Source organism: Phalangium opilio, unplaced genomic scaffold, assembly GCF_054372755.1.
Source record: "Phalangium opilio isolate 3A_F unplaced genomic scaffold, DU_Popi_V2 ptg000017l_1, whole genome shotgun sequence".
Lineage (NCBI taxonomy): Eukaryota > Metazoa > Arthropoda > Arachnida > Opiliones > Phalangiidae > Phalangium > Phalangium opilio.
Window position 1 is genome coordinate 400,915 of NW_028324151.1, and position 18,930 is coordinate 419,844.

The 18,930-nt window shown below is 35.8% G+C and overlaps 3 protein-coding genes and 3 long non-coding RNA genes across 28 annotated transcripts; 3 read left to right on the plus strand and 3 right to left on the minus strand.

The window, feature by feature from the left end:
- The first annotated feature begins 26 nt into the window (after nt 1-26).
- LOC149702113 (uncharacterized) lies at nt 27-6,913 on the plus strand. 22 transcript variants are annotated; one of them, XM_089865907.1, is made up of 6 exons: nt 27-391; nt 498-1,256; nt 1,347-4,214; nt 4,296-4,778; nt 4,879-5,023; nt 5,096-6,913. In XM_089865907.1, exons 1-5 carry the CDS (start codon nt 280-282, stop codon nt 5,016-5,018), a joined length of 4,362 nt encoding a protein of 1,453 aa, XP_089722033.1. In that variant the 5' UTR covers nt 27-279; the 3' UTR covers nt 5,019-5,023; nt 5,096-6,913. The 22 variants fall into 22 exon arrangements, with proteins under 22 accessions (XP_089722033.1, XP_089722034.1, XP_089722039.1 ...); XM_089865908.1 differs by having other exon boundaries at nt 5,160-6,913; XM_089865913.1 differs by having other exon boundaries at nt 4,296-4,774.
- On the minus strand, nt 6,793-7,294 carry LOC149702114 (uncharacterized). The gene is made up of 2 exons (XR_016381701.1): nt 7,052-7,294; nt 6,793-6,988 (listed from the first exon to the last, which is right to left on the minus strand). It is a non-coding gene; the product is annotated as an uncharacterized LOC149702114 (long non-coding RNA).
- A 75-nt stretch (nt 7,295-7,369) lies between these two features.
- LOC149702115 (uncharacterized) lies at nt 7,370-8,372 on the minus strand. 2 transcript variants are annotated; one of them, XR_016381702.1, is made up of 5 exons: nt 8,280-8,372; nt 8,134-8,215; nt 7,832-8,069; nt 7,520-7,611; nt 7,370-7,455 (listed from the first exon to the last, which is right to left on the minus strand). It is a non-coding gene; the product is annotated as an uncharacterized LOC149702115 (long non-coding RNA). The 2 variants fall into 2 exon arrangements; XR_016381703.1 differs by lacking the exons at nt 7,370-7,455; nt 7,520-7,611 and adding an exon at nt 7,689-7,767.
- Nucleotides 8,373-9,065: 693 nt separating this feature from the next.
- Nucleotides 9,066-10,538, minus strand: LOC149702116 (uncharacterized). The gene is made up of 8 exons (XR_016381700.1): nt 10,425-10,538; nt 10,278-10,361; nt 10,122-10,213; nt 9,830-10,058; nt 9,674-9,765; nt 9,518-9,609; nt 9,372-9,453; nt 9,066-9,151 (listed from the first exon to the last, which is right to left on the minus strand). It is a non-coding gene; the product is annotated as an uncharacterized LOC149702116 (long non-coding RNA).
- A 428-nt stretch (nt 10,539-10,966) lies between these two features.
- Nucleotides 10,967-12,931, plus strand: LOC149702117 (protein RER1). Its single transcript, XM_089865936.1, has 7 exons — nt 10,967-11,068; nt 11,259-11,375; nt 11,444-11,548; nt 11,622-11,721; nt 11,800-12,014; nt 12,085-12,173; nt 12,628-12,931. The coding sequence occupies exons 2-7, from the start codon at nt 11,310-11,312 to the stop codon at nt 12,725-12,727; spliced, it is 675 nt and encodes a 224-aa protein (XP_089722062.1). The 5' UTR covers nt 10,967-11,068; nt 11,259-11,309; the 3' UTR covers nt 12,728-12,931.
- On the plus strand, nt 12,548-18,858 carry LOC149702118 (uncharacterized). Its single transcript, XM_089865925.1, has 6 exons — nt 12,548-12,686; nt 12,938-14,488; nt 14,812-17,094; nt 17,177-17,279; nt 17,345-18,484; nt 18,572-18,858. The coding sequence occupies exons 2-6, from the start codon at nt 13,988-13,990 to the stop codon at nt 18,796-18,798; spliced, it is 4,254 nt and encodes a 1,417-aa protein (XP_089722051.1). The 5' UTR covers nt 12,548-12,686; nt 12,938-13,987; the 3' UTR covers nt 18,799-18,858.
- The last annotated feature ends 72 nt before the right edge of the window (nt 18,859-18,930 follow it).

An 18,930-nucleotide genomic window follows, 5' to 3' on the forward strand; every position in this document is an offset into this window, starting at 1 on the left:
AAGAAATTTTTCTTATTTCCGGCCCTGCTACCACCCCCTACCCACTACGAGCACAACCGACTCGATCACAACCTAAGCGTGATGTAGTGGGCTTTGGCATCAAAAATATTATGCCAAATCGCCAAATGACGAGAGGTTCAGCCTCACGTCATTAATTGAGGCTTAAGCACAATTTCGACGCTGATTCCGGCCCACGCCCACCCGAAGTTTCGCAAACGAAAGTCCAAGACTTTTTAAGCCCTAACAGAGACCACTCGGTTGACCATAGCCAACTCGATTATGGGCTTACGGCTGCAAGCAAGGTGGTGTCATAGCCTCATAGGTCTGTGGAATTCGCCATTTTGTCTTGGACTTCCTCGCTGCCTCGCTGGTGTCTTGGACTTCTTTGCTGGTTTGTTCTCTATATTTTCTTAATTCTAATTGTGTTTTTTTTTTATTATTATTTTCAGGGTTTGTTACTAAACAAACAAAAATACCTGCATTTCTTGACAATTCAGGTTTCAGTGACTCTATGGATAGTCTACCAAAGGTATCAATTACAATGCCAAAACTTCTTGGACCCAGTGACAAGCTGGGTACCAAGAACAACAAGCATGGTTTACCAAAGGTAACCACTCCAATGCCAAAACTTGGACCCAGTGACAAGCTGGGTACCAATAACACCATGGTTGGTCTAGCTACGCTAACCACTCCCATACAAAAACTTGTACCCAGTGACAAGCTGGGTACCAATAACACCATGGGTGGTCTAGCTACGCTAACCACTCCCATACAAAAACTTGGACCCAGTGACAAGCTGGGTACCAATAACACCATGGGTGGTCTAGCTACGCTAACCACTCCCATACAAAAACTTGGACCCAGTGACAAGCTGGGTACCAATAACACCATGGATGGTCTAGCTACGCTAACCACTCCCATACAAAAACTTGGACCCAGTGACAAGCTGGGTACCAATAACACCATGGATGGTCTAGCAACGCTAACCTCTACACAAAACGTTGAGCCATCAGTCTCAAAAGCTCAAGGACCCATTGAGAAAAAGGGTATCTCTAATGGTAACAAAACCGTGGACATGGGTGAAAGCTTGGGTGAATCAAGTGATTCTGGATCTTCATCAGATGAACAAATATCAAACTCTCACTGTACCTCTAAGGCTATAAAAAGTACTCTTGAGAAAGGTCCTTTTCGTTGTAATACTACGAAGCGTTTACTTAATAAGGAGGCACAGATTTTACTAAAATCTACTTTAAAAGGTAAATTAGATGGACCAGTTTACACTACACCCTTTCCAAAAAGCATTCAACCTAAAAGTGGGGATGTATTTGCGTTTCGTGTGCCGATAGAACAATTTACAGATGCAATAAATTCAGACCGAATTTTTTGGAGAAATGGAGGACAAAATAAAACAAATCAGGCTGTTATAAAAAAATATTACTATCTAAGAACCGGCAAACGGCACGAAATGGACTCTGAGTTTTCAAAAACGGTTTTTTTACTAAAAAATAATAAAGAAAGAAACGTAATGTCTATTCTTGTTCAATATTTGGGCAATGAGAATCTCGTGGAACGTCGTTGCCATGGTAACTCTCATAAATACGAACGAATGTATGCCCCAACCATGCCTTCAGTGAGGAAAAATATTAAAAGCAAAGTGGAACTAGGAACCGATCCAAGGAAAACCTATGATGAAGTTTTAGATGAAACAGAGAAAAATTTCAAAGCCAAAACATTTGCCAATCAAGAAGTTAAGGTTTCTCACCAAGATGTTGAAGACATTGGAGCTAGAAACTTAAAGCAGGCCCAAAATTTCAAGTACAACGTCGAAAGCGAGAGAAAAATATCAGATGATCCTTATTACAATTTAATTGAACTAGCAAACGGACCATTTCATGGAACGATATTGAAAATTGGTTACAGTAATTTTCACGTAATTTTGACCATTCCAGAAATGTTAGAGCTCTCGAAACGCTTGTTAAGAGCATCAGCTGAGGATCCAAACTTGGAACAGGTGATGTCCTATGACACAACTTTTGAAGTGGGAAATTTTTACGTTTCCTTCTTAGCGATGAAAAACACCGAAATTGTTGGAAACCCTTTAATTCCTGTCTTTGCAATGGTACATGATCGAAAATTCATGGCAACGCACAGTCATTTTTTCCAAATATTTGTAGCACCTTCATTGGAGCTGGATCAATATGGTCAAAATGTTCCAATTATTTGTGACAGAGAAGCTGGGTTGATACAAGCCATTTCAAGAAGTTGTGATATTGGCCGAAAAAACCTTCTCTTCTGCCATAACCATATAAAGAGAAATATTACCGATTGGCTGTCTAAGACGAATGCCAGTGCAGAAGACAAAAAGGTGTACTCAGAGTTTATAAATGACTTAATAAATTGTGAGACAGTAGAAGAATTCGATGAATTATATGACACATATAAAGTAACATGGAGTAAAGAATTTGAGAAATACGCCGACAAACACATTAAAACAGCTTTGCGCAAAGGATGCATAAAAGCTGTAACAAAGAGATTTGCAGCTTTCCGAAATTGTGTTCCAACAAATAATGTCAGTGAAAGCCTCAACGCAGACTTCAAAGCATATATTGATAATAAACAATTAAGTGTAAATGAGGTTGTAGTTGCCATAGTGAACTATCAATTATCAAAATTGAAAGAAATAAACCGAGCATATTCAGGTATAGGTTCGTATTTTTTAAAAAAGAATCTAAGAAACACAGAACTTGATGGCAACCAAAACCCGGCTTTAAAAATATCGCCGCAAAAAAATCACTGGACCAACAAAGATGTGATTGATCAATTAAGATTGAGGTCTGAACATGAAAATAAGAAAAGGAAATCGTCTGAAACATCCAATATTGGATATAACGCTTTAGCATCCTTGTGCATAGAAAAACAGTTAATAACGTATGAACCAAAAAACAAATGTCACATTGTTGGAAACCCTTACGACAAGGTTTTTCACGCTGTCGAATTAAAAAAAGATACTTGCACTTGTGGATCCAAGGGTTGTTTCCATACATTTGCAGTAAAGCGATTGCTAGGAGAAGTGGGAAAAAACGCGATCAATTCTACGACGCTGTTAAAACCAAAAATTCCAAGTGGTCGCAAGAAGCCAAGGAGAGAAGATTATGACTATTCATTTAGTGCAGCTCCCGACTCTACTTATGTCGTGGAAAATACTGGTAATGACCTGGAAGGTTTGAAAACAATTGATATTTCATTAACACACGCTGAAAAGGATCAATTGCTTTACGACGAAATGGAGCTTGATAACCATGATGAACAGCTGATTAATGATGAATTTTTGAACATTCCACACGAAAATAATATTAATCAAATAGTCACTGAAGTAAACAGATCAGTCGCCCCATTACCAAATGAAAGTTCAGAATTAACCCGAGCGAAGAGCACTATAGATTTGTGTTGCGAAGAGTCTAAAAACGGGGGAAGCGAAACAATTAAAGAGAAAACGTATGAAACCTTTCCAGAAACTGACGAAAATTTTCTACCTCAATTGGATTGCCATGCAACCATAGACACTCCAAATGAAAGTTTAATAGATATGCCTGTGTTAGAGCAACCGACGATTTTTGGGTCTGGACATGTTTACCTTGATAACATTATAGACAAGCTTAAGAAGTCTGGTGTTCAAGAAGCTGACACACAAATCGTATCAAGCACTTCCTCAGATTTGGCAAGTTCCGGCTCTTCCTCGAAATGCGTAAAATCCCCTGCTATAGAAATGCTATTGAAAAACGAAAATGTTGAAACGTTAGTAAATGAACAAGAGCCAATCATTGACCACGGGCAAGCTTTCCTTAATAACATTATTGACAAGCTTAAGAAGTCTGGTGTCCAAGAAGCTGACTCAGAAATCATATCAAGCATTTCCTCAGATTTGGCAAGTTCCGGCTCTTCCTTGAAATGCGCTAACTATGACGGTAGTGAAATACCTTTAGATTACGAAAATGCTGCCAAGTTCGTTAGATATGAAGATTTTTATGAAAATGAGCAAACAAAAACTCTGAAGCTGAACGAACCAGTTAGTGGTTTCCTAATACATAATTGTATGGCTAATTTGGTGAAAGCCCATAGTGCTGAGAATCAGGTATTGGTTATTGAAAGTGGAATGTTTGTAACTTTGCACAAAGCTTTACATGGCTTGGTGTCAAAAATTAGCACCAGTCAAGGTTACTATAAGTCAGCATTCCAATATTTAGAGCATAATGAAGCCGCCAATAAAGATGTTCTGGCTGTTCTATTTCCCTTAGATGTTACAAATACGTCGGGAAGGCACTGGTTTTTAGGGCTCATTAATTTAGGAGAAAAGAAAATTTGCGTCTTAGATGGCCTGCACACAGACCCAAACAAGCTTCTTAAACACATGAAAACGCTATTAACCTTTGTTATTCTCACATTACACATTGCTAAATTAAATTTCAATCGTGATGAATGGGTTTTTGAAATTAGCGTGGATTGTCCTACTCAACAGGCGAGTACCAACGACTGTGGTGTCTACGTTTTGTATTATTTTTTTTCTTTTCTGAAAGCTCAGAAAACTGAAGTGCCGTCATCCTCTTTGATTGGCAGAAAATGGGCATTTCATGTGAACTCGTTAAAGTTTCATGAAATTAAAAATAAAATTTCTAGAAATAAGGCGAAAGTGGACATTTCAATTCCACAAACGACATCAACACGTCTACGACTATGGAATACATTAAAATGCTATCCAGTCGAAACCGAAAATGAAGTGAGTACGTGGCTTCTAAAGTACCATAAAAAGGGCGTCATGAAATGTGATGCCGATTTTTGTCCTGGGTTTGATAAAACAAGTCATTACGTCATGTGCGTTAGTTGCAGAAGATGGTTACATGACGAATGTGAAAATTTTCCAACCTACAAAAATGCAACGTACTATCGCTGTTCCAAATGCAATCAATAGAAATATATTTGTTTTCATCTATTCAAACTCGACAGAGGCAACTTCGATTTAAAAATTGTAAATCTGTTATTTCTTTTACAGACCACCTTCAAAGAAACCTTAAATTATAATTTTCTGTTTTGGTATAAGGTCCTTTTAAAGCAAATGTTGGCACCTTTGGCGCAAGCCTCCTCACTAATATTTCTACAAACAGATTTCAACTCGTTAGACGCAGGAACCAATGACAACTCGTCAAAGGGAAAAAGAAATATGGCTTAAATTTTTATATAATCCAACGGGCGGCAAAGTTTACTAACCTACATGCCTATAAACCTAGTGTTCTGACCGCAATTAAGACCAAAGATACCTGTGGAAGGAATATTTAAAGTTCCGTGTATCAAACTGCCCTTTCTTTCAAAGGAACTTGTAAATATATCTACTTTGAGGGTAAAGTAGACACGGATATTAAGGCTCGTGTCCCAATACATTTTGTCAAGTGGTAATATATAAGGCCTAGGCCAAATAACAAATTTTTAAATTAGATACGAAATTTTACCACTCAGCCACACATACGGAAAAACCTTTTTTTTTTTTTTAATATTATTTGTTTTATGTTTTAATTTTTGGGTAAATGGTATCATGGTTTTTTAACTGTACTTTAATATTATAATCTTATGTATTTTTATTTATTTTTTGTTTTTTTTTTTTTCAAAAAGTTTAGGTTATAATATAAATTGTTACACTAATTCGTGGCTGTGGCTTGAAATTCTTAACTCATTAAGTTAGGTCAATGACATCATTATGCTCATCAACTTTGTTGAAAAAGGTGTAAACGAGAAATGGCGTAAAACTAAGGAGTAACATAGCTATAATTAAGAAATAATTATGTAACGGTTGACTATATAAAATATTTCTTATTGAGCTAGGTATTAACCGTATTAATTAGTAATTAACACTGTCATAGCAACCATTCACTTTTAAAACATTTTTCTGTTAGTTGTAAGATAAAATATTTTATAACCCAAAAAATTAAAGATATTAAAAACCACCGAGGAAACATTTACGCGGATGCTTCGAAGTTAATGAAAACAACACCTCGAGTAAAGACCAAGAAAATGTCTTGTGCCACGTTTGTAACACACGAAACGCGCTGCAATTAACTTTTAATAATGACAAGTTGAATGACTTGCATCAAGACAGTGCACTGTGCAACTACATGAAGATAAAGTAATGTTAACGAAATGTGCAGTAACAATTGTCTAGTGAATCGCAATTCCACAGAAATTATTAGATGAAATGTTTGCAACACGAAAAGCGCGCTACAATTAACTTTTAAAAAAAGAAGTTGAATAACAAGCATCAAAACAGTGCACTGTGCAACTACATGAAGACAGAGTAATGTGAACTATGACATGTGCAATAATAATTGTCTAGTGAATCGCAAATAGACAGAAATTATTAGGTTAATTTTTTGTGATCAACAATGCACTTATTGATATAGTGCATCATTCGTAAACGCGACTCGCCTCTGTAAAACAGAGTAACATAAACCAGTGGAGTGTACAAAAACGACCACTGTACTTTCGGTTTTAGAAGGAAACGCAATGACAGTTACTTAATGAAATCTTGTCTGTGCGTTTTAACATAGATTTGTATGAGATTCGTCGATTATCGAAAATTCTCAAGTTGTAATTGCGTGAAATATCTCACAAAATCCTGAACAGGTCTGAAACGGTACACTTTTTACATAAGGTTATTTAACTGTATTATCTAAAGCTGTTTGGATCACTTGAAGCCACAACAATAATACATAACTTTTTGGGTTTATTGTGAATTTAACTAAAATATTTTTGGGTTGTTATGGCGGTGTTTAATTCATTATGAAATGCTACTTTTACAAATTGAAAATATTTCAAATTAACTTCATTGTATAACATTTCTTAAAAATTAAAGCAATTTATCATGTAATTTTTTAATCATTTCCGCAAACAAATAGGCAAATGATCCGCAAGATCAATTTTTGGCACTTTTCCCCATTAAATCCTAAGAAAACGGTAAATAATAATTATAAATAATTATTAATTAATTTTAGACACTAATTGGTACCATTTCCTTGGAGGAAAACTGATTTCTGGAGATGTTTGTAAAATTTCAAAAGTATCTGCAAAATCGATTTCTTGATTTTTTTCCCATTAAATCTTAATAAAATGGTAAATAATAATTAGTAATAATATTTAATTAATTTTATACAATAACTAGTACCATTTCCTTGGAGGAAAACTCATTTCTGGAGATGTTTGTATAATTTCAAAAGTATCTGCAAAATCGATTTCTTGATTTTTTTCCCATTAAATCTTAAGAAAATGGTAAATAATAATTAGTAATAATATTTAATTAATTTTATACAATAACTAGTACCATTTCCTTGGAGGAAAACTCATTTCTGGAGATGTTTGTAAAATTTCAAAAGTATCGGCAAAATCGATTTCTTGATTTTTTTCCAATTAAATCTTAAGAAAATGGTAAATAATAATTAGTAATAATATTTAATTAATTTTATACAATAACTAGTACCATTTCCTTGGAGGAAAACTCATTTCTGGAGATGTTTGTAAAATTTCAAAAGTATCGGCAAAATCGATTTCTTGATTTTTTTCCCATTAAATCTTAATAAAATGGTAAATAATAATTAGTAATAATATTTAATTAATTTTATACAATAACTAGTACCATTTCCTTGGAGGAAAACTCATTTCTGGAGATGTTTGTAAAATTTCAAAAGTATCTGCAAAATCGATTTCTTGATTTTTTTCCCATTAAATCTTAATAAAATGGTAAATAATAATTAGTAATAATATTTAATTAATTTTATACAATAACTAGTACCATTTCCTTGGAGGAAAACTCATTTCTGGAAAAATTGAAAAGTATCTGCAAAATCGATTTCTTGATTTTTTTCCCATTAAATCTTAATAAAATGGTAAATAATAATTAGTAATAATATTTAATTAATTTTATACAATAACTAGTACCATTTCCTTGGAGGAAAACTCATTTCTGGAGATGTTTGTAAAATTTCAAAAGTATCTGCAAAATCGATTTCTTGATTTTTTTCCAATTAAATCTTAAGAAAATGGTAAATAATAATTAGTAATAATATTTAATTAATTTTATACAATAACTAGTACCATTTCCTTGGAGGAAAACTCATTTCTGGAAAAATTGAAAAGTATCTGCAAAATCGATTTCTTGATTTTTTTCCAATTAAATCTTAAGAAAATGGTAAATAATAATTAGTAATAATATTTAATTAATTTTATACAATAACTAGTACCATTTCCTTGGAGGAAAACTCATTTCTGGAGATGTTTGTAAAATTTCAAAAGTATCTGCAAAATCGATTTCTTGATTTTTTTCCCATTAAATCTTAATAAAATGGTAAATAATAATTAGTAATAATATTTAATTAATTTTATACAATAACTAGTACCATTTCCTTGGAGGAAAACTCATTTCTGGAGATGTTTGTAAAATTTCAAAAGTATCGGCAAAATCGATTTCTTGATTTTTTTCCCATTAAATCTTAATAAAATGGTAAATAATAATTAGTAATAATATTTAATTAATTTTATACAATAACTAGTACCATTTCCTTGGAGGAAAACTCATTTCTGGAGATGTTTGTAAAATTTCAAAAGTATCTGCAAAATCGATTTCTTGATTTTTTTCCAATTAAATCTTAAGAAAATGGTAAATAATAATTAGTAATAATATTTAATTAATTTTATACAATAACTAGTACCATTTCCTTGGAGGAAAACTCATTTCTGGAGATGTTTGTAAAATTTCAAAAGTATCTGCAAAATCGATTTCTTGATTTTTTTCCCATTAAATCTTAATAAAATGGTAAATAATAATTAGTAATAATATTTAATTAATTTTATACAATAACTAGTACCATTTCCTTGGAGGAAAACTCATTTCTGGAGATGTTTGTAAAATTTCAAAAGTATCGGCAAAATCGATTTCTTGATTTTTTTCCCATTAAATCCTAAGAAAATGGTAAATAATAATTAGTAATAATATTTAATTAATTTTATACAATAACTAGTACCATTTCCTTGGAGGAAAACTCATTTCTGGAGATGTTTGTAAAATTTCAAAAGTATCGGCAAAATCGGTTTCTTGATTTTTTTCCCATTAAATCTTAATAAAATGGTAAATAATAATTAGTAATAATATTTAATTAATTTTATACAATAACTAGTACCATTTCCTTGGAGGAAAACTCATTTCTGGAGATGTTTGTAAAATTTCAAAAGTATCTGCAAAATCGATTTCTTGATTTTTTTCCCATTAAATCTTAATAAAATGGTAAATAATAATTAGTAATAATATTTAATTAATTTTATACAATAACTAGTACCATTTCCTTGGAGGAAAACTCATTTCTGGAAAAATTGAAAAGTATCTGCAAAATCGATTTCTTGATTTTTTTCCCATTAAATCTTAAGAAAATGGTAAATAATAATTAGTAATAATATTTAATTAATTTTATACAATAACTAGTACCATTTCCTTGGAGGAAAACTCATTTCTGGAGATGTTTGTAAAATTTCAAAAGTATCTGCAAAATCGATTTCTTGATTTTTTTCCAATTAAATCTTAAGAAAATGGTAAATAATAATTAGTAATAATATTTAATTAATTTTATACAATAACTAGTACCATTTCCTTGGAGGAAAACTCATTTCTGGAGATGTTTGTAAAATTTCAAAAGTATCTGCAAAATCGATTTCTTGATTTTTTTCCCATTAAATCTTAATAAAATGGTAAATAATAATTAGTAATAATATTTAATTAATTTTATACAATAACTAGTACCATTTCCTTGGAGGAAAACTCATTTCTGGAAAAATTGAAAAGTATCTGCAAAATCGATTTCTTGATTTTTTTCCCATTAAATCTTAATAAAATGGTAAATAATAATTAGTAATAATATTTAATTAATTTTATACAATAACTAGTACCATTTCCTTGGAGGAAAACTCATTTCTGGAAAAATTGAAAAGTATCTGCAAAATCGATTTCTTGATTTTTTTCCCATTAAATCCTATGAAAACGGTAAATAATAATTAGTAATAATATTTAATTAATTTTAGACACTAATTGGTACAATTTTCTTGGAGGAAAACTCATTTCTGGAGATGTTTGTAAAATTTCAAAAGTATCTGCAAAATCGATTTCTAGATTTTTTTCCCATTAAATCTTAAGAAAATGGTAAATAATAATTAGATATAATTATTCATTAATTTTATACAATAACTAGTACCATTTCCATGGAGGAAAACTCATTTCTGGAGAATTTTTCAAAGTATCTGCAAAATCGATTTCTTGATTTTTTTCCCTTTAAATCCTGTGAAAATGGTAAATTATATATACAAATAAATGTTAATTAATTTTTGATACTAATTATTACCGTTTTCACTCGTAAAAACTCATTTAGGGAGAAGGTTTTAGACAATTTAAAAGTATACCTGCGAAAGAGTCTACTCATAAAGGTCAAGGAAAAAATTTTACTTTAAAAAAAAAAAGAAAATCACTAATAATTGTAAGAATTTTTTGTGTCTTTCTACATTATTTCCAATAAAAGTTACGCAATTAATTAGTTGGTAAAATCATTTCCTTTAGAGTGTCTTTCAACAGTATTAAAAAAGTTAAGCAATTAAGATGTAGCTTTTTAACTTCTCTGAGAAATTACATGTTCACATGCTTAACGTGTAAGCAGACGAAAATCTGGTTTGTAAAAAAGTATCTGCAAGTTTGTAAAAAAAATTTAAATTGTATCTGCAAATTAGTATATGGTTTGTAAAAAAAAGTATCTGCAATTTTGTAAAAATAGTTCAAAAAGTATCTGCAAATTAGGTTCCGGTTTTGCAAACTTTTCGAGGGGTTCGTTACAGGAAGTATCTGCAAGTTTGTAAAAAAAGTTTGTAAAAATTTTATCTGCCAATTAGTACCTCCCGAAATGGGGCTTAATATGCCGGTGATTTAGCTCTAGTTCTTCTTTAAGACTTAAACGCCGTTTAATATGGAAATTAAATCTTATTAAACCATTTTACGGTAAGAAATGTGTTTAATTATCAAACTTGACGCGTGTTTTAGCGCTTAAAAAGTGAAATTTCCGACATATTTGAGAGAATTAGTAAATAAATGGGAGGCCGAGGCTTAGTTTGTAATACGTGGATCTTGGAGAATCATCTACGGACTACGGTGATTCATTCATTCAACGTGAATTAATTTTTTTTTTCAGGATTTTATATATTATAAATAAAGAGGAATAGTTATTTCTTATTCGCGAAGTATGGAAACGGAAACGAGCAGGCCTCAACCCAGCGCGGTCAAAGCCTTTTTTAAAAGACTATCACAGGTAATTCTTAATTGAAGGGGACAATCTCCGGAAGGTTTTTAAACGAACATCTTAAATGGTTGGTGTAGCTATACCAGCAACTTCTAGATACGTGGACGCCACACGCGATATCGCGATGGGTGGCGACGGTAGCCCTTGTTCTTATCTATATGGTTAGAGTATTTTATTTACAGGTAATTCTCATTACATTTAATGCTAAGACTAAGAATGAGGAATAGCTCGTAATATATTGTAATGACCTTATAGGGATGGTACATTGTAACGTACGCGCTAGGAATTTATCATTTGAATCTATTTATCGCTTTCCTCACACCCAAAATGGATCCAGCCTTAAGTGATGACTACGGTCAGTTTTGGAAAAATTTAACAAAATACTGTGGGGGTGTCTTTCTTAATGTTTTTAATGTAATTAAAAATGGCACAGAGGATGGTCCTGAATTGCCGACAAAAGTGAATGAGGAATTTCGTCCGTTTATTCGTCGTTTGCCGGAATTCAAATTTTGGTATTCCGCGACAAAAGCGGTGGTCATTGCCATGTTTTGCACCTTCTTCGAAGCTTTTAACATCCCAGTCTTTTGGCCCATACTCCTCCTATATTTCATTACTCTATTCTGTATAACCATGAAGAGGCAAATCAAGGTAATTAATTACTTTTAATTAAGTAATTAATTAATAAAATTCAAAATGATGGTATTGTTCTCGGTTTCAGCACATGTTGAAGTACAAGTACCTGCCCTGGAGTCGCGGAAAGACGAAATACCGTGGCAAGGAGGACTCTGGCAAAGTGATCCCGCCCAAGTGAGACTCCTAACCCCCTCTGACTATAAACACATCGTTAATTAGAAAATGAATTACGCGTCTTACGCGCCCGAAAAAAAGTAAAAACACGCGTTGTTTCTAATTAGACAACAACACCAAATATTATAATGAAATAAAATTAATAAATCTAATTTTGGTTTTCTCCAATAATAATAATAATAATTATTTAACGCGCAAACCCTTCTTTATTTGTGGACAGTTTATTCTAATGTCTTTGCAAAGCGCACTTTAAAGTCTTTAACCTCCCTATCTTTTTTGGCCCTTGGTGACGAAACTATTATAAATCAAGTCACTCTGTAACTAATATTGATGCTTGCGATTTGATTTCTAATTATTCTTTGTCCCCGCCCCCTAATGTTTAATTACAATTACGGGCCTTGATCCAAAATTGGCTTACTTTAATTGTATGATTTTGTTTTGCAAAACAATGAAGGGCAATCTTGCCAGATCATGTGACTTTACCTAATTTGGATGAGAAACCCGTCTTTAACGGTACGTCTATAATTCCCCTTCACTTACTGGCTGCCCTTTGACCCTCCCCCCCTTTCTAAGGGTATCATTGGCTGATTATTACTTATTAATTATTAATTATTAGAATAAACTGAACGCCGCAATTGCGTCTCTTTTTTATTATTGAAAGGCATGTGGAATGCTTCATTCATTGCATGTTGCCCCCCTCCCCCTTTTTTTTCTTCAAATTAATGAATTCAAAATTAAAAAGGTCAAATTGTTTTTTATTGCAGTTTGAGCGAACTTTAAAAACCAAATTTACCAAAAAAAAATAAATAAAACCCACGATTTTTAATTAAAAAATTAATAATAAATATTTGTGCGTGGGACAATTATCAGCGACCGTGTACTTCGACACCGCGCAACAATATTCCAATTGAAAACAAAAAATAAAGTTTAATTTGTGAAATGTGTTTGGAACATTCGTCAAGAAAAAATTGAAAAAAAAAAAAAAATCTTTGATCGAACAAATTTAAAATTTATAAAAGAGAAGTTGCGCGAGTCGCGCGGACTTTTTTCTATTCTTTAGCAAAACAGAAAGATGATATTATTTTTGGTTGAAACGATGAATTATTAATTGCAAAACTGGGACCTTTATATAATATATGATTGTGCGCCTAGAATTAATTTCTAGCCTAGAAATAAATAACGCAAAGGCTTAACGTATTATAACAGTATATATTGTTTGTGTGTAAATCATCTGAATAGGCAGGCACCCGCCACACACTTTGTTGATCACACCATTCGCATTCGTTAATTAAAATTGTCGTCTCATTTGGCAAAATTATTAAATATCTTTAAATTTGGGTTCGTCACTTTCCAACAAAATAAAGAGATTTTGCCAAGATTTCAGGCGTGCGTGACTCAGCGCATTTTTAATTAACCTTTCACCCCCCCCCCTTATATTCCAATCTTTAATATAAATAGACAATTTTTAAAAGTCATAAATTACACGTGCAATTTATTAGTTTAATTAAGAAATATTTTTATATTATAAAATTTATGAATAAAAGTTTTGCGCATAAAATGAACAAAGGCCTCGGAATTATCAGGCATTTAGCGCGGGAAATATGGAGCCATCCATGTTTCCATGATGGAGGTGAAAATAATTCAAAGACAGCCAAAGTCGTCTGCTCTCATCTCCATGGCAACGGAATTGCGATCAAAACAAACCGTCGCGCGTCACGCTGTTAGTCGTCGTTTTTGCCGGTCTCCCGACTTTTAACGATGATTAGGCTTAATTAAATGTTCGATTAAGTTTGATTTTAATTTAATTATTCAAGATGAAAGCTTTTAAAAAGTTTATGAACCGTTCCAAAGAGGATAAAAGCGCGGAATCGGTTCAGGAAAGTGTTCCCAATAAAGCGAAGAAAGGCTTAATAAACTTTCGACGGAAGTCTAGCTCTTCCCATTCCCAGGGCATTGAAAATTTAGGCTTAGGACAATCAACCAGTTTTGACGACGACGATGACTTGGCCAGTTCTAAAACCAAATCTAGCGACACGGTGCCATTGTCAGTTTGCGGATACGTTGTTGATTTGAGTAAAAAACTACCCGAAAGTTTTACTAAACTTCACAAAGCTTGTTGGGCCGGGAATGAGGAAAAGGTGGCCATTTTAACTTCTGGGAATAAGAGTTTGGATGTCAATGCGCAAGATGACGAGCTCAGGACGCCCCTTCATTTAGCCGCGGCTAGAGGACTCGAGAAAATAGTTAAACATTTATGCAAACACCAGCCTAATTACGCCTTGAAAGATAATAAAGGAAGAACAGCCCTCATTAAGGTAAGATTCACCTTCTTATATCTATGGTGGCGGGAGAATTCCGTTAAATCGTGGTTGTTCGTATCAATGAATAGGCCAACAAATAGAACGCGCGGAAAAATATTCATTTTATTGATGTCCACAAAAATTAAGGCGTAATTATTAATTTACGTTACTCCCGATGCGTGGCCGAGGCTTATAGTAAGATTTTAACTGGCCCGAGAAGCCTTGGCACACGTGTCGGGAATAAGGTGCGTGTGTTAGAGACCCAAGGTTATCATAGTAGTTGGCAATAGGTTCGCGCGTTATCCGAAATGTACTCGATCGGCGCTAAACGTTTTCAGGCTGTTGAAGGCCACCATTTTGGTTGCGTGTCCAGCCTCCTTGATGCCGGCGCTGACCCCAATCTTAGCGACAACGACGGCGACACTTGCCTTCACGTTGCCTTGCGCCAAAACTTTAGCGATATCGCTTTGTCCCTCCTTCAAAGAGAGGTCGATTTCGATTCGGCCAATCTAGAAGGACAGACTCCGCTCCATTTGGCGGCCAATTGCAAACAACTCGGGGTCGTTCGAAAGTTAATATCCCTGGGGGCTGCCCTCAACCCCCAAGATGGCCGAAAAAGAACTCCCCTAATGATGGCCGCGCGCTCCGGAAGTCTTCCCGTTGTTTCCTACTTGTTGGACAACGGAGCCGATTTTAACGAGAAAGATAGCGATTCCCGAACGGCGCTGGACGTGGCCGAACAAGAAGGTCATCGCGATGTGGCGGAGGTCATTAGAAGTTTCGGGAAACTTCAACCCGAGTCGGAGAATTTGGCGGAAGTTGAAAGCGTACCGGAAACGGATTTAACCAAAGCCACGAAGCAAAGCGAAAATAATAATGATTTGGATAATCTGTCCTGGAACGACTCGAGTAGTAGCGGTGGGCGTGGCAGCCCCGTGGCCCCCGCGATCAAAAGTGACTCGGCCATTTTAACTAAGGCCGATACTAAATCGGGGAAAAGTAAAACTGATTTGGACAAAAACCCCGCTCTGAGAAAACTATCGGATTTCATGGCTGATTTGGGTATGAGTGACATCAGCGATGACGAGAACAGCTCGAATGACAGCGCCAATGAGCGGGCGTACGAAGCTGACTTTGATTTCACCAAAAAACTTAGCAGCATGGCGGAGCGAGTGGAAAATAAGATGGCGGACAAACCGAGTCCGAAAGTGAACCTCGAAGACTCCAAAACGAAAGAAAATTATTTGTCAAAGACGAAAAATGACGACGAAGATGAAAATGGTTCGTGGTCCGATAGCGACGCTTCGTTGCCTGACCCGAAAGTCTCGCCTACTCGCCGACTTGAACCAGAAAATGTACTTACATTTGATAAAAACAAAGAATTAGTCGAGGGAAAGGAAAGTGAATTTAATAATGAAATTGATACGGAGTCGGGCCCAATTAAGCCCCCTCGGGGACGAAAGGTTTCGTCCAGCAAGAGTGCCAGCTCGTCTTCAAATAGCGGGGGAAATACTCCGCGAAAGAGAGCTGCCCTTTTATCGATGAATGACAGTCCCAAGATAAACGAAGATGCTTCGTTGCGAGCTACGGTTGAAGCCAGGAAACCATCCATTAGTTCATTCGATAGTTCCGTAGCGTCCTTCGATGGAGCGACGCGAAAGATTACCGTCGGAGATCCAGAACCCTTCAACACTCTTAATGTTAAGCATACTGAGATCGAAAAACGCCACTCTTCAATTTCTTCGTTTGACAGCAGTCACTCTGTCGATATTGAAACCACTGGCCAACACGAATCGGACAATCTAGTCGTCGACGGACCATCAGAAAATAGGCCCGATGATGGTGCCTCGAATGTTAAGACGGACGTGGTGAAAAGACGCCAGTCTTCAGTTTCTTCATTTGACAGTCACTCTGTCGCTAATGAAAGCACTGGACAACACGATATAGGACGAGAAACTGGTCCCACGGTGGATGAGAGTATCGTTCTTAAGCCTGACGTGGTCAAGAGACGACAGTCTTCATTTGACAGCAGTCACTCTGTCGCCAATGTAACCACTGGTCAACACGAATCAGCTATCGATATAGGACGAGAAACTGGTCGAATGGTAGATGAGAGTATCGTTCTTAAGCCTGACGTGGTCAAGAGGCGTCAGTCTTCAGTTTCTTCATTTGACAGCAGTCACTCTGTCGGCAATGTAACCACTGGCCAACACGAATCAGCTATCGATATAGGACGAGAAACTGGTCCCATGGTGGATGAAAGTGTCGTTCTTAAGCCGGACGTGGTCAAGAGGCGTCAGTCTTCGATTTCTTCATTTGATAGCGGATCCATGGCGGCGTCCACCGCTAAAAATTCCATTCATCCTGAAGCGGAGGTTGAATCTCCCAAGATGGTGAGCACCTTCGTGGATAACGCGCCACTTGGTTCGGGATCCAATCTTTCCAAGGACAGTACCTTATTTCAGAAAGAAGAAACTAAGCCCGCCGTCGATATAGAATTGTCCTTAAAAATTGAGGACGATTTTAACACGGATACCGACAGCGTTGAGGGCAGTAATAGCGAATTGAAATTGGATTTGCAATCGGATGCCAAAAGTTTTGGATCCAAAGAAACTCTGGCTGTAAGTTTGTTATTCTATTAATTTAATCTCCGTGAAAGTACTTGAAATGATTTAGAACGAGCTGCTTTTTAAATTTGTTCAGGATGGTACATTGGGTAGAATCAGTACTTTGCAAGGGGTCGATGAAATTTGGGTGGAAAATGCGGTTATTTCTGTGCCAGATGAACTGTTAAGTCAATCGCCGGGTACTAGCTGAACCAGTTCATTACGTACTTTAGTTTTAATTTTCTAAAGAATGTGGTTTTTGTAGATTTGGAATTGGATAGTCCAAAAGATTTAGACGAGTCTGTCCCTTTAAAAAATGTACAAGAAGCTACTGAATTAAAAGTATTAGGTCTAATTGATGATGAAAGCGCGAATGCTATTTCAAACTCGTCACAAATACAATCGAAATTGGCTCCGTTGAAGAAATTGGAAAAGGTGGAAGGCCACCGTCTTGATGTGATTTTAAAGAAAACCTCAACTCAAGGTGATGAAATTGGTGAAGATCAAGCGGTCGGTCAAACTGTTCTTAATGAGGAAAATCTAGTCAATAATTCCGAAGATGGCGACATTTTGCCACAAAATTTGGAACGTAATTCTAGTGAAAATAGCCAGGACAAACTTCGACAAGATGCTAATCTAGTCAGCAAAGAAACATTTGTCCTTGACCAATTGACCCGGAAGACGTCACTGATAGAAGATTCGCAAAGTGAGGCCCACGCTTTGAACAAAGTCTTCCCAACTATGCAGGAAGAAAAATCATCATGGCGGCCGCAAGTAGCTAAAGCGTTACCATTAAACCCGGATCGAGGACATCATCACAAAGCGTACGTCGACGAATCGCGATGTCTTTTTAAAGAAACCATTGACGAAAACTGCGTTTACAACTCGTACTCGGAAAGCGAATCGAACGGCTCGGCCAAAGCCAAAGTGGCAAACGCCGAAAGAATGAGAGCCACCCTAAGACGTCGACATACGTACGATAACTTGAACCTTAAACCCAAAACGTCCGAGATACCGGACGTCGAAAGAAGACGCGAAACTGGTGCGGAAAACAGTTCCTCAAGTACGACCAGCGACAACTTAGTGGCGGACAAGATCGACTTTTTCAATTCGGAAGAAAGAGCGATGACGTCATCTTCCAGAAGGAATTCGTTGGTCAGGAATCAGTTCCGGTTCAACCATCGAGCCAAGTCCGTCGATTTCGGGGAAGTTAGCCAGAAACTGAACGCCTCTTTGATGGCCAAACGACGAGTTTCCACGGACTTTCGAATCGGAAGTTGCGAAGATATCAAGCCACCCTTGACAAAGTCATCTACTATCTCCTCATTGGACGAAAGCGCCCACCATTCCATCGACGAAGACGAATATCTGGAGGAATACCAAGACCAAGATGACAGCTTTCACGGTAAGCAGCTCCGTTTGATTTCTTATTTCTAGGGTTACATTTATAAAATTGGGTCGTACCATTCGGACTATGATACTCGATCGTTAGTGTCGCGTAACCCAATGGGCGATGACGTTGACGAGCCTGCTCATCCGGAGGACGAGGTCTTCTCTCGTACGGCCTTAGCCAAACCCACTCTTTACAACGTTGTAGTTGACCTCCTCAGGAACAGAGCCAATTCCGTGACGGAGGAAACGCAAACGCGCAAAGTTCAAGGTTCATATCGCGCTCTTAAATATACTTTTGCACTTACGCACTCGACACTTGGCTGCTAATTTATACCCAAACACGCTATACATATTTTTTATCAATTTGCTTAATTATTCGATCATTGATTGTCGTAAAACCACAAATTACGTGTTCTTGGAAAGGGGAAGAAGTGGGGCTATGACATACCCGCGTGGGTG

What these genes read in the sequence shown, in the direction of transcription:
- LOC149702113 (XM_089865904.1), top strand. Translation starts at nt 280, where the DNA reads ATGGGCTTACGGCTGCAAGCAAGGTGGTGTCATAGCCTCATAGGTCTG. An exon ending in TGTCTTGGACTTCTTTGCTG is followed by an intron (nt 392 to 497) that starts GTTTGTTCTCTA and finishes TTGACAATTCAG; the next exon opens with GTTTCAGTGACTCTATGGAT. An exon ending in AAAAATTAGCACCAGTCAAG is followed by an intron (nt 4,215 to 4,295) that starts GTTACTATAAGT and finishes TATTTCCCTTAG; the next exon opens with ATGTTACAAATACGTCGGGA.
- LOC149702117 (XM_089865936.1), top strand. Translation starts at nt 11,310, where the DNA reads ATGGAAACGGAAACGAGCAGGCCTCAACCCAGCGCGGTCAAAGCCTTT. An exon ending in TTAGAGTATTTTATTTACAG is followed by an intron (nt 11,549 to 11,621) that starts GTAATTCTCATT and finishes ATGACCTTATAG; the next exon opens with GGATGGTACATTGTAACGTA. An exon ending in GGCAAAGTGATCCCGCCCAA is followed by an intron (nt 12,174 to 12,627) that starts GTGAGACTCCTA and finishes AAAACAATGAAG; the next exon opens with GGCAATCTTGCCAGATCATG.
- LOC149702118 (XM_089865925.1), top strand. Translation starts at nt 13,988, where the DNA reads ATGAAAGCTTTTAAAAAGTTTATGAACCGTTCCAAAGAGGATAAAAGC. An exon ending in GATCCAAAGAAACTCTGGCT is followed by an intron (nt 17,095 to 17,176) that starts GTAAGTTTGTTA and finishes AAATTTGTTCAG; the next exon opens with GATGGTACATTGGGTAGAAT. An exon ending in CCAAGATGACAGCTTTCACG is followed by an intron (nt 18,485 to 18,571) that starts GTAAGCAGCTCC and finishes CTCGATCGTTAG; the next exon opens with TGTCGCGTAACCCAATGGGC.